Consider the following 14,989-nt stretch of genomic DNA (forward strand, 5'->3'; position numbering starts at 1 on the left):
TTTATTGACAAGGTTCAAGTCAACCTAAATCAAATGGCAAAAGATAGAATTATTCCATTTAACATTTTCACTGAGGATTCTCTTTCCTATAAAGAGTTCAAATAAGGCCAAAATATAATTAGGGCATTATGATGTCTGTAAAATTAAAAGCTAATAAATAATTTTATCTTACTCCTGTTTTTGTTTTAAAAATACTTTAAGAATTCACAACAAAATATTTACTAACTTATGCAAAATGAGACTGCATCTCAAGGCCAGTGAGAGGGTAGAGGCAGAGACAGGGTAATATCCCTACAGTGTTCATGTAAAATAACACAGAATATCCCCTTAAGAAGTGAAAAACTGTACACTGCCAAGTCAGAGGAAGACATTAGAACCACTGCTTAAGAAAGGCATACAATTTTAAATGGTCAAATCCTTCAGGACCAGGACGAAGAGGTTTCAGGTCTAATGTTAACAACTGGCTGTCTGGAGAAATGTGGAAAATCTGGGACATAGCCAGGGTCTGGGATAGTTTAATTACGTATCTGTCATGGTTGTGGTAAAAGTATACGTCTCTCTCAGGGGGAGGGAAATGTTGGTACACCCTCTACATTTTTACCTTGCTCTAGATAGAAAACAGACAAATAACTAGAGTAATGTGGGATAAGAAGAAAACAAATGCCATTACTATGGGTATTACAATGTTAATTCTTCTTAGGCTCCAGGTTCTTTCTATTGTGCAAGTTATAGTTAAAAAGGCATCCTAAAATATGTGAGTCCCTCTCCTATGGCTTCAAAGACTTTTAATTACAGATGAAAGCTGTAAGATCAAAAAGATAAGAGAAAACTGGAAGCAACGGTGCTAAGGCTTCAACAATTCTGTTACAGAAGTAAATTCCAGATTATATTATGCTTAGCCAGCAAGGCTGTAGGAATAATTACGGTGGCACAGAGGCATTGGGAATGCTACTAATTCTCATTTACTAGAAGGCTCAAGGGTGCACATCAGGCTGTCTGAGCAGAAGTACCTGAGGGGTTTTCTTTCCTGGGCTAAATTCCAAAACCAGATAAATGTCTGCATTTTTGTTTGTTTTTTTGATCATCATCCCAAGAGGTCTACTGCTTGGCATTTCAAAGATGTACTCTTAGCGCATGATGAGACAAACATTCTATCTTTATTCCCATGAATCAATCCCAGGCACTTTGGCTCAATGAAATAAAGTACTTCACTTTGAATTTATCAATTTGATAAGAAGATTAGAATAGTGGTTCATAAATTAGAACCGTCAAGAGTACGCCCGTAAGGGAGAAAGAGAAAACAGAAGAACAAAGGTCTCTGAACTTGAACAGAAAGCATCTGGTCAAAGGCCAGCAGGGCCACCCACCTGCCCTCCCTACTGCACTCTCACCATTCACACCTCTGGCTCCTCCCTCAAGTCCTACTCAGCCTTAACTGACTTTTGGCAGCTTTGGACTCACCTGGTCCAAGAAAGCAGCTGAAGCAAATTCACAAGGTGAATCATAATACTGATGACACTAAGAGCACTGGTGGTAAATGAGTACTTTTAGGCTGTAATAAATCAGAAGATGAATCAGAAATGATTTAGTGCTAGTACTTTTTTTATTGTTTTTTAGCCAGCTGTCAAGCTGTCAGAAATACTATTGCTTTTTTTTTTTTTTTTAATAGTAATCTCTACACCCAACGATGGGGCTCAAACTGACGACCCCAAGATCAAGAGTCACATGCTCACCCAACTGAGCCAGCCAGGTGCCCTAATACTATTGCTTTAAAACCTATATAGGTGGCTCTGTTGCTTGCTCTCATTCTGAGAATTTATTTAGTACTGAATATACATTCAGTATTAGTTCCTGGCTACTGGAGAATTTAAAGAAGTCATATTTCTAATGAAGACTGAGTAGGCCCTGATAAGAAAACGTCAGGCATCAAAGATCTAATTCCTAAAGAAACACAAGTTTGGTAAACAGATGTGACTCAAAGCAGAGAAAGAAAAGATGGTTTTAAGTTGTCTGATTCCTGGGACGCCTGTGGGGCTTAGTCAGTTAAACACTGGCCTTCGGCTCAGGTCATGATCCCAGGATCCTGGAATGGAGTCCCACATTGAGCAGGGAGCCTGCTTCTCCCCTGCCTACCATTCCCCCTGCTTGTGCTTGCTCGCTCTCCCTCTCTCGCTCACTGTGTCAGATAAATAAAAAATCTTAAAAAAAAAAGTTCTGATTCCTGAGAGGATAGTCAAATGTGATCACAAAAGATCAAAAGAAAAACTACATTTGCTGAAGGTTCTTTGAGAAGGTATCTGATATATATGTGTGTGCGTGTGTCTAATACGTAAGTGCATACACACATGATGTATTTCCAATTATGAGCTGTATTAGGTTAGAAACGATTCAAAATATCAAATTAAAAAGGTAAACAGCCGAGAGAGAAACAAAAGTAAAGTCAGACTACTCACTGAACAACAAAAATATTTATGAAGAAAAGTCCTGCCCAAGTAAGTGCTCTGTTTAAGGTGCCTGAGTAGAATACTTGATGACAAACCCAACAAAAGACACTGCTCTACAGTCACTTTGTTTTCCCATCAGACAAAAAGACACTTAGAGGTACAGAAAGAAATGGAGGGAAAAGTAGCAAAGAATTCCTTTGGAAAAACAAAATTATACCTCAAAGGACTTAATGGCTCATCACAAATTATCAGCCTCATTTAATTCTCTGAACCTAGATTATCACGACTGTTTTCAGGATCTAGTTACACTATTCCTATAACTCTTAAAAATCTTTCCATCTGATGTTTAGTGGTTTAGAAAGAGTCAAGGCCATAACCTTTTCTATAACACTTACATAGCTAGAGGCTCATGAGATCTAAATGCTAGTGCCTTTAGTTTCTCAGGTGAACCCTCCATCAACATTTTTCCTTCATGCATGACCATTTCCAGATTCCCTACTTTTACTCTCAGGTAAATAGAATTGCTTTTGGAGTTGAGGGAAGCTGTTTTTTCACCCTCTGAAAACTAATACTAATTTAGAAATTAATCTTAGCTTCCAACTCATTAAAACAAACTACTGATTTCACCTGCCCATAGTATAAAAGTCGTATCATGAAGAAAAGTTCAAATACACAGCTTCAATAAAACAAAGACTCTGAATTGTGAATTTAGGGGCAGGTATATTATGTACTTAGATCCTTCCATGTCAAGTCCTACATCATAGCTTTGGTCCAACAAATAAAATAACCAAGGTGGCAAAGAAATATCAGAGCTATGACATTTTAAGGGATTGCCCCATTCCAAAATCAGCTTTCTGGATCAAGGTAACAATTAAATTTTACATTATCCCCTAAAGGGTCCAGCTGTTATTTTTTAAAGCTCTAATTAAAAAAAATTACTGTTTCACATTTGAAAGAACAGATAATCACAGTTACTGTGGCATTTTGTGATTGCCAATGGAACCAAGATCCTTACTGTATCTTCTTGAATTGGCTACTATGGGTGACTGGAGGTTCCAGAATTGGCAATAGTTAAATAACTTTACTTCTCTCCCCAATAGGTAATTTCCTGGATCTCAAATTTTATTTGACAGACTTAATTTGGGATAAAATGTTTTCAAGTTCTGTCATATAGGGAGATCTAGTAACAAATTTGAAAATTGTTTATCTAAATGTGGTTTCCCAAACAATGGATTGAGGCAGACACAATTTTAAGGAAGTATTTAGTTTATTTTCAATGATTAACAACATTTTTAGATGAATATATTCATGGGAAAAAGTGTAGATTTTTTTTTTTTTTCATTTCAAACGAGTCAGCATTTCTCAAGTCCCATGGAAAAAAATCTACTCTTAAAATGTGAATTCCTACTTGATTGAATTTAAAAAATCAGGAATACGATTTTTAACCACTAAATTATTACTATCTGGACATATTTAAACAATGAACTGAAGGTAGGAAGCTTTCTGATTGTTCTTCCTGAAACTAGATCACAGCCTTCTCTCCACGACTGGCAAGCCACTTGGGCCAGCAGGACACTTGCCACTAGCCTAATGCATCAGACAAATACAAGTGGAGGAGAGTTTAAAAAAAAAAAAAAGCCTATATAGCTCTAAAACCACACAAACTCCATTCCCTGTCCTATCCTCTCCTCCCCCATTTTGAATAGCCATATCTGTACAAAGAGTCTCTTACTTGCAACTGACACATGTCCCAAAGTCTCTACTGGCCATTACTGACAATTTTAACAGTGAACACCTGTGTAGTGTGACATACCAGGCAGTGTTTTAAGTGTTTTGGTGTTTTTCAAATAAAAATCAAGAGAACTGCCCAAATTTCTGAGAAGTTACAGGGGCCTTTGTTAAGACATCTGTTTGGTAAAGATCTATATGTTCCTATGATTTGGAGGTCAGTCAATACAAAGTTGATTTTACATGATCAAATACAAAGTCGGCTGGCTAATTCTATGAAAAAATAGAGAAATGTATTAAGGTTGTAATACTATATAAATAAAAATAGTGACCAAACTGGTCATTTATTTAGCAAATAAAAACCTAATCTCTAAAAAACTCACCGAAATGGCAAAGAGTTAGTCATATCACTTAAGGGAAAATATTAATGAGTACACAAAGCAGAAAATGCTAATACTATTTTTAAAAAGATATAAATAGTAAAAGTGAAATGGAAAGAAATAGCAATTTTCAGGGTAGCTGTATATAATAAAGTTTTTTAAAAACCTCCAATTTTTAAAGTCAATTTCTTTAATGCAAGGATAATTCGCAGTAAATAGATTCTTTGCTATCTAACAGTATTGGATTTTCTTTGCAAATTCTTTTAGTTCAATATTACTAAAGAAATTAACTTTTATATTACAGGCATTACAAATTCATCTAAAAAGCTAGGCAGTGCTGTGTTTAGTGGCTTGCAAAACTTGTATTAGGGATTTATATATGACTGTTATGACTACCAAATAATGTAAAAGTGGAATTCTATGAAGAATTCTATCTATAAAGAATTCTATGAAGACTTTCTCACTCTAAAATGTGACTACCTTTCCTATTGTGTGTATTCTAAAATTTCCAAGGTTTATTTAGATCTTAGATAGTTACAGAATTCAGTCATAGGCTGTTGTATGAATTGTGTCCTCCAAAAATACATGCTGAAGTATGTAACTTCATACTTCATACTTCATACTTAACTCCTACCTAACTCCCAATACCTCAGAATGTGACCTTATTTGGGAACAGGGTCACTGCAGACGTATTAGTTAAGAAGACACACTGAAGTAGGGTGGGTTCCTAGTCCAATATAACTGATGTCCCTTTGAGAGGAAAATTGAGACACACACAGAGAGATGATATGAAGACACATGATGGAAGACCACTCGTCATTTGACAATAGAGGCAGAGACTGAAGTGATGCACCTACAAGTTAAGAACACCAAGGACTGCTGAGAACTGCCAAAAATTTGGAGGAGGAAAGGAAGGATTCTCCTCTAGAGCCTTGAGAGAGACAGCATGACTCTGCCGACACCTTGATTTGGACTTCTAGCCTCTGGAACTGTGAGAGGTTAAGTTTCTGCTGTCCTAAGCCCCATGATTTTCAGTAATGTTGTTACAGCAGGACACTAATTACACCAATCATGAACTAAAATCTACCTTTCCAAAACAGCATCTTTTAAAGTAAAGCATAGCTTCAGAGTCAGCAAAACCTGAGGTCAAACACCTGTGCAAATAAAACCTGTGTAACCATGGACTTGAGTTTGCTTCTTCATTTGTTTAAAAAAAAAAGAGGGAACAAATCCCACTAAACAGTATATTTCTGAATATAAATTATGTACGATGTCCACAACACACAAGTCAAAAATGTTAAGTCTCACCACCCCAAGCCCTTCTCTCCCTGTAATGAAAATGCATTTTAATCTGTGGTCATTTGGCTAACAACTCGGAATATAGTATGATAAAAACAGAGGGTTATAATTAAAATATCATTAAGTAAATTTATCAAAAACACTGTCCTAAATTAAGTCCTGATGGTTTAACTACTTAGAAATCTCTAAATCCTTATCCTGGGTAAGACCACAATATCTAAGATGTCATGCTTTTCAGAACTTCTTGATATGGTTCAAAGTAATTTCAATTACCACAGAAAGATCAATTCTTAACAGTTTATCCTTTATACTTTCAAAGGTTAATTTCATTCAACACAGGTCTTCTGACTTACTAATATTCTTATTAATATGCAAACTGACCCAAGTTCAGTAATAAACACAAGACTCCTGTTATTAAAAAGTCATTGTTCAAATACAGTAATTTTTTATTTCATATAACATAAGCAAAATAATAATTACCTTTGACAAGATTAGTAGAAATTGAAGTATAACTCAATATTAATAAGCATGTTCTCCTGACATGTGAATTAGCTAGTAATATGGCCAGAATGTTTAGAGTCATCTGAGGCCAGCACCATGACATGCTACGGATTAAACCTTATATGAACCTAAGTTTAATGATATGAACAGAAGACTTTGAAGAGAAAGAAAACCTAGAATCAGATAATATGGTCAAGTAAAGTAAAATCACTGCAAATTATCTACTGCCACCAAAGACAACAGAGCTAGGCTCTCAAAACTACTTGAATTCAAGTGGTTAATAAAGACTAACACTGAATGCTTACTATGTTTTAAAGACAATTTTGCATATTTAACTTCATTCAAGCCATGGAATATTCCTAATGTGGGAGTTTTATACACAAGAAAACTGAGTACTGAGTTTGGGCTAATACATACAGTGTATAAATGCCAAATTTTAGAAAAGAGCTGCCAAAGCCACAACCTAAAATAAAAATTTGCAAGCAATCACTGACTCTGCTTTACATGTATGAAAACATTATAAAAAATAAGTTTTGATATTTTATTTGTGGGGAAAGCTGTAATCAAAAACAAAACTTATTTATCAATGCAAACCTGCCTCCAAAATAGCATGTTATTAGGAAAGTTAACAATGATTATCATGGTATAACCGTAAGAAAAACCTAAATCCTGAAAAACAGAATCTAAGAAAATGAAGCTGATTGTTTAGTTCTAGGAAAAGAAGACAGCCGCATATACTCTTACAATAGTGAAAACACAAGTTCAGTTTAGTGTTTACATGCAGCCTTACCCTACAAGGATAAGACTGACTGGCTGTTCAAGTTTATGTTTCTCTGCACAAATTTATTTGCCTTTTAAAAAGAAGAGGAATTAATAGCTTCTGAGCCGCTGCCATGTAGGTAGTACACACTAATTTTTCAAAGTAATAAACCTGGGTTTCAATCTTTGCTCAAGTATTTACAAGCTGTGTGACCTTGGGAAGTGGCTTAAATCTGTGACAGGTTTCTTGTTAGTAAAATAGGTATTAAAAAAGTAATACTACAAGATTGTCATGAGGCTTATACAGATAATATAATTATCCCAGTTCTTGTCACATAGCACGTTATTAAATATTAGCTAATATTATCAGTAATTTAAAAAGTGTAACCCTGCACATTAGTTATTAAGATTGGACAAATAGTAACATGTCTAGATATATCCAGGAAATGTCAAAGATAGTTTTGAAAACCTAATGATAATGAAATCTGTGGTCTCTTTTAAAGCTCCAATGTTTTTAGACTTTCCCTTTCCTGCTTCCTCAACTGGTCTTTTACAGAGAAGAAAATCTGTTTCATAGACTCAAGGTGTTTAAATGTTAAAAATGACCTTAGAAATCACTAATCCAAGGGCCAGCAAACTGCTTTCAACAAAGTTCTATCCAACTGATAGTCCTCGCCTGAAATGAAGAGTCAAAAAAGGAGGCTGGAGTGCTATGATGAGAAGGATTTGAGAATTCTGAGAAAGGCAGAAAAATAAGACAAAATAGCGATAGCTGCCCATGGAGGTTAGAGAGGGACAAACAACACAGGTCAACCAAACACTACACATCTGCCACTGCCACACAAATGCAACAGACTCATTAAACTCAACTAGTTCTCATTAATCCTGGGCTCAAAGACACAAGTTCCAAGTTTACTTTCTACCATCTAGTGAGCTCTGTGCGTAAGAGCTCCCTCCATTTACGTCACTATAGGTCTTTCTACTATCCGAAGCACCTAACACTTCTACCACATAAAGTTAGCCCGTTAGCACAATTCTACGCCTTGACTTACTATGTATGGTTCACAAATTACTTAGAATATTCGTTCTATAGTGTGACCAGAACAAGTCTGAGTAATTCAAGTGTACATACAGAATGAGAAGACCACCCTGAAAGAGGGGACATTTAAGCAGAGGGGAAGAAAAATGTCTGAGCAAAGCTCACGCAAAATAAACCACTGATCAGCTTTAGTTTTTGATGTGCAACCCACACCTAAGTCATCCTACTAGTAACATTACTAGTCCTCGATAAATTTAATGCTCACAATTTTGTCCCAAAAGGGCCCTTTCTATAATCAAAGCACTTAATTCCATGATATCGAGTCAATTTTTCTTTAAGGTATCCTATAACAAAGTTTCACTTGAGTCAAAAATACTTCCTATAAAACCATCTCATATGCTTCCTTCCATCCCTTTGCTTTCATTTTTAGATTTATGCTAAATGCCTTAATGAGTTTAAAACATCTGTGGTAATGACTTCCCTATTTTTTTTTCATACTCCAACACCAATTGCCACAAATTAAGTATATACACTTTATTGAAACACTAAACGTAATTTTTGGATCACCAAAGTATTTTACTTAAAAATTTCTTTAAAGACTCTTAGTACACGGTGTATTAAGCATTTACACGTTTTAAATTATCTGAAGTGGTGGTATGTGGGGATCTAAAAAGTATGTGTACACCCAAGGAGGGGTGTGTGTATGGATGTACATGTGTATAAAAATATGTATCTCCCCAGGGGATTCTGTCTTCATCTGTAGTGACATTCCCCCACCTCCTGATACTTTCAAATCGCTCCAACAGGTGATTCTGTTATACATTTCTTGGTTGAGAATCACAGACATAGAGTATTTAAAATTGCTTTCAATATGTATGCCCCTTTAAAGTAATCCCTCCCCAAGAAAACAATCTGGGCCATTAATTTTGAATTCTATTTCCAGAAAGCTTTGCTAAACCAAGGTTTAGCAAGTTTTTAAATCTCCCATTAAAAAGTAATAGTCTTTTTTACTTCAGTAGTGGAAAACAAAAATTATAGTGCCTAAAACTTATAGTTTAAAAGATGTTTTATATAAAACCACAGCATCCTCAATTAAGGAAACATTTATAATTCTCTGCCACACTGCAGTATTTATGACTATTTACAAATATTTAGTTTTTAATTTTGCCTATCTTAAAAATGAATATAAAGGTACTTTGCTTCTCCTCTTCTACATCATGTAAAATATTTAAAGAGAAAAATGTTAATGCTTTCTTTCGCTGAAAGAGTTAAAAGCCCTTAGACATTTTATTAATATAGCACCCAATAAAGTAACAATAATAAAGGCACATAAGGTATAGCAAAATTATTTTTAATTGAATACTAAAATTTTTTCTGTAAAGTTGTGCCCATCTAAAATATATACAATGACAAAAAAACACCAAAATGTTCTTTAAACTTACTGAATAAGGAATTATGTATATAAAATTCATAATGAATACCGTATTTCTTTGATTCTAAGACACTTTACATTTTGACATTTCTGAATTAGAATGGGTCTTAAAATCATTGGCATGTCATGCTGGAAACATTTTTTATTCCTGAATGGTGCTTCTCACAATCAATGGCACCTTAGACCTAATGAACTACGGTGTTTATAAAAAAATACTTTTCCAAATTAAAAGAGGTAACTTTTTCTTTTTAAATGTAGTAAAACTGACCCACCCCCCCAAAAAACCTTAAATGTGTATCTCCATAAACTATAATCTTTTATATGTCTGAAAATGGCCAATAAATTTAATGAAGCAACTAAATTATCAGGACAAAAAAACTCTATTAAGAATATAGGAGCTTAAATAATGAACAAATTTTATCAATTAAATATTATATGAGGTCATTTTCAGAGTTTAAAAGCGAGTAATTTTTACTATTCCACTTTCCAATTTTAAGCATTTGTCCATCCCATATATTGAAATAAACCTGGCATACCACCTATACATTGCTACAAATACTGATTGCTGTGCTGTAAAATAAATTTCTAACTGCAATATAAACGATCAAAGTGCATATTTATGCTATAAAGCCAATGTTTAATGAAATGTTTAAAGACAAAAAAAATTTAAAAAGTAGTATCTACTAAAACTATACGAATATCTCAGAGAGTCGTATCGTTCTCTAACATATCACAAATCAAAACATTATTAATTTGGTGGCTAATGGAGATACTGCCTGCAGCACGTTGAACAATTTTATTGAAGTGGTTAGGTTACTCCTTGCATATTTCTAATGGCTAGCATTCTAGTGACTGTACTGGGATCAAAAGCATTAAAAACATGATCGGTCTTGTGTAGAACTTTAAATAAGATAATTAACTTCTCTCCGTTATTTTAAAGAATGGGGAATGTAAATATCAACTTTGGAAATTCAGTATGAGGATGAATAATATCCTTTCACTTAAATACTATACTACAAAATAAGAACTAAGTGAGAAAAAGTAATGTAAATTTTTTCAACTATTTTCAGTGTCACACACTCCCAAAATGGGATTCTACAGTACTGACAACTGATTAGGTTAACTTTTACCACCAGAATCTTCAAAGCAGTGCAATACTTGGATATATTTTGTTTTCAAGTTTGCACATGAAGGCCCAACAGTGATAAAAAACTTGGGATCAAAGGTCATTAAAAAGTCTTACATTTTTATTGCTACTTAATCCAAGTGAATGTCAAGTGAATGTCACTTAATTTTAATAATGGTAAATGCAACTAAAGTAGTTTGAAATCCCAGTCAATACAAGCTCCTTAAGGACAAAGCTAATCATTCCTGAACATTAATACTTTGTACCAACATCACAGTTTTTCCCGTTTTCCTAAGGAAAAGACTGAAACCAATTCAAATTACTGGACTGAATTACCATAGAAATAAACACCCAATTTCCACTCGTACCCACTTTTTCATGTAACAAAACAAATAATGTACTATTTCTGTTCAGAACCTATAAGAAGAAATGACTTGATTTTTTGGCCAGGAACCATCCATAAAGCTCTCACAGCTCTTTACATCAAGAGGTAAGCAAAAGCAATCCAATTTTAAATAGCTGGTGTGTTCTATCATTACTCTGGGCAGGCTTGACAAACGTAGCTTAGGAATTTTAGAGAAACAGAGCAAAAGATGAATAGTTGGGAATGCATAGGGAACAAAAATGTCTATTCGTAGGACCAAATAAAAGTCTTCATTAGGAACCAAAAAAATACCAATGGTTTTACATATATAAATATATATGTAAAACCCAAAGGAAAAACAAACAGCAAATAAATGAAAATTAAAAGCAAAAATAAATAAATAAATAGAAAACCAATCCCCAATTTTTCTGCTACTCAGTTTACCTTGGAGGCTAATCTTAACAGTATTACCCAGAGCCCACAAAACACATGGTGGACTCTGCTCCTGATATATATAATATTTTTAAATCCACCAACACCTGTATACATTCTTTGCAATTAAGAAATTCACTTCAGGCAAGTGACCAGTAAGTACTTTAGTACTAGCACTATCTATGCAGAATAGCAAATATAATGTGAAACAAAGCAATGCAAGCATTCATGTGAATATTGGCTCCATGCTAACTCTGGCTTCATGCCTAACTACATTAAAACTACTCCATTGCCAAACGGCCAATGCATTTCTTTACAATCATTCTTATTTTACCTTCATAAAGGCTAAGAGTTTTGACTACAAGCATTGGCAACTAGCCAAATTTCTCTAATTTTCTATCTGATTTTGAAGAATATTTTATTATCTAAACTATCAACTGTTTTTCTCTGTATGTACATGAAGACACACAGAGAAACAGAAAAATCTACGTATGACTTACACAATAAATATATACAGATATTACATACATACTAATGAGACTGCATGATTTTTGTATCAAAGTACATGTTTTTCCACCACACAGTTCTTCATTGTTGTTATTAAGAGTAATAAAAAACTTCTGCAACTACTAAGCACATGCTGCTAATGATCCAGGGTTTTAAGAATTTGTAGATTAAAAAAATACAATTCCTAGAACACTGTTATCAAACAAGTAAGTTTTATTGGCATCTAAAAACAAAATTCACCCAACAATGAAACGTACTTTAATATTTATGTTGTTTTCTTTTTTTTTTTTCTTTTTTCTTTTTTACTCACTGCAGTATGAGGAACAAATCACAAACACTTACTTTGGAGAAACAGAGACCATAGTGTAGATTTTACAAAATCACTTTTTAAAATCTCTGTATTGTGCTCCTCAAATACCTAGAGCCAGTCTTTGCATAAAATATCACAGCTTTGTCTATTACCTTAAAATTCTGCAGCAGCCTAAAGATATGGATAAGATATACCACCACTTGCTATTTTGAAATATATCTATTACCATATCCAACCTAATGGTAGTATCTAAAAAATTCTTTCTTCCATAGGAAGTCTCTGACAAGCTGTTATTCATTTCCTTGAAGTTAAAAGAATCTGGGGGGCAACATTTATATTTTATCAGAAAAATAAAAAAATGTTTACCTACCATGTTCATATTAAGAACAATGTCTATACAAGTCAGTTGTACAATTATTTAAGAGAAAGGTGAACATGAACATCAGATTAACTTAATTCTGGCAGACAAAAGTGAACAACTATGGTCCAGTCAGCCATTAATCTATTACAGAGAGATGACAACTTTACAAAAGGTATCTTTTACCTACTGAGTGATGATTATGTCCCCTCAGTTTCTGTGCTTTCTACCACTGGTTCACTTTCTATATCAGCAACTGTGTCACTCTTCTCCTTGTTTATTTCACTTGAAGATGTCAGTTTTTCATAAAGTTCAGGATCATTCTGTACTGGTAAAGGTGGTGGCTGGGCATGTCTCTCAGTATTTTCACCATTAACCTGAGGCACGTTATCACCTTTTCGTTGAGAAGTGGCCCCTTCAAAAAAATCAAAAACCCGAGGATGAGGAGGGGGGACCCAGGTATTTTGAATTCTATCTCGTCCAAGACGGTTTCCATTAATTTCTCTGCAGAAATCAAAATCTCTGTCATCCCTATCCCTTTGCCTCTCCCAGGGTCTTCTGCGGTCATCAAAATCTCTGTGAACTTCTTGTCCAAATCCTCTGTTCCAAGGACCACTTCTAGGATCAAATCGATAGCTTCCAGACCGAAATCTACCTCTTTCTTCATGTAAGCCTTTTGGACCACCATAGACAGGTAGAACCCGATGTTCTCTCTCATCAAAATCTCTATGCCCCCAGGGCTTCTCTGGATTAAAGCCAAAGTGGTCTCTTCGACCAAGATGATCTATGCCTGGCCTCACAAGATTCTCTCTAATATCGACTGGAGGTCTTCCAAAATGATCCCTACCATCTAATGGAGGCCTTCCAGGACCTTCTCTTGGATCTATAGGCCGTCCAACAACTTCCCTAACATCCACCGGGGGAGGTCTACTAATGCTTTCCCTGGCTTCAATGGGAGGAAACCGGTAATCTCTATCTCCTTCCTGTTGAATGTTATCATTCCCAAGTGGTATCCTTTTTTCTGGATTAGTAACATTGTCTACACTTTGTCTTCCAGGAACTAGAAAAGGTCTTTCTGGCTGACTAAAAATATCTCCTGGAGGAAAAGGACCACGGGGTGGTGGATGAAGAGGTGAATCCAGTACCGATGGGGGAGGGATTCCCCGTTGGGGTGGAATTCCAGGCTGTATTAAAGGGAATCTTGGTCCAGGTGTCTGTGGTATTAGTCCTGGACGAATGTCTAACATTGGCATTGCAGGCATCCTTTGACTAGAGAGATTTAAAGGGGGTAAGTTTTGAGGCCCAGCTGGTGGTTGTGCTCCCAAAAGTCCAGCGGCATTTGGAACATTTGGTGGCTGTACTCCTATAAGTCCAGAATTATTAGGGATATTCGGGGGGAGCACTCCCAAAAGTCCAGAACTATTTGACACAGTTGGTGGCTGTAGTCCCAAAATTCCAGAGTTATTTAGAATATTTGGTGGCTGGGCTCCAATAATCCCAGAACTACTGGAAACATTAGATGGCCGGATTCCAATAATTTCAGAATTACTCGATACATTTGGTCTTTGGACTCCCAGAATTCCAGAATTGCTTGTCACATTTGGTGGCTGTCCTCCTAACATTGCAGGGCTACTTGGAATATCATTTGGAATCACTAAAACAGAAAAAGAAAAAATAACACACAAAAAATCATTCTGGTATAAAAGGAAACTATATTTGTAGTTACTAATGCTATAATTAGTTAGCCTAGAGTTAATCAACGACTTGTATCCCAGAAGAATCAAGACACATTAGATATTAAACTAAAGTTAAAATTATTAATACCATGCATTATAAAATTTAAATATTAAAACATAAGTGGGATGTTACCTAAAAATCTTTACATGGAACATTTAAAGTTAAGGAAAAATGTCAGATATTACAGTAATTCTCCACCTTTCACAAAGATATTTCTAAAGCACAAACAAATTTTAATATACTAACAGTGGTGCCATGAAGGAGGACACGCTACTTTCAAATACATTTATCTTTTAGACCTAGTTGGAGAACATCGGGTAGAAGTTATTCAGATTTCATTCTTATCTTTCATTCTTATCTTTAAGCATACATATTTCTTGTACTTGTATTTTCATACCAAAACATTAAAGCAGTCACAATAGATGCAAAAAGGAAGGGGTACAGGTAAAAGAAAGGTGCCAAAATCTATTGCTATTCTGAACAAAATGCCAACTTTTTTTGAGGACAAATTCTAGGAAATAGTGAGTGATCTCTTTTTAAACACTGCAACATTTCAATACTGGTGCAGTGGTT

At 34.9% G+C, this 14,989-nt stretch overlaps 1 protein-coding gene across 3 annotated transcripts in view; it reads right to left on the reverse strand.

Annotated features, from left to right (window-relative positions):
• Positions 1–14,989, reverse strand: part of SCAF8 (SR-related CTD associated factor 8) — a 347,831-nt gene that overhangs the window by 245,916 nt on the left and 86,926 nt on the right. For 2 of the 3 annotated variants that reach the window (XM_046004859.1, XM_046004858.1), the window contains exon 21: positions 12,866–14,333. In XM_046004859.1, coding sequence (XP_045860815.1) covers positions 12,880–14,333 — 1,454 coding nt within the window. In that variant the 3' untranslated portion in view covers positions 12,866–12,879. Of the gene's footprint in view, positions 1–12,206; positions 14,334–14,989 lie in introns of those variants that run through there. The other variant, XM_046004856.1, reaches the window with a different exon arrangement.

Source organism: Meles meles, chromosome 5, assembly GCF_922984935.1.
Source record: "Meles meles chromosome 5, mMelMel3.1 paternal haplotype, whole genome shotgun sequence".
In the NCBI taxonomy this organism is placed as follows: Eukaryota; Metazoa; Chordata; class Mammalia; order Carnivora; family Mustelidae; genus Meles; species Meles meles.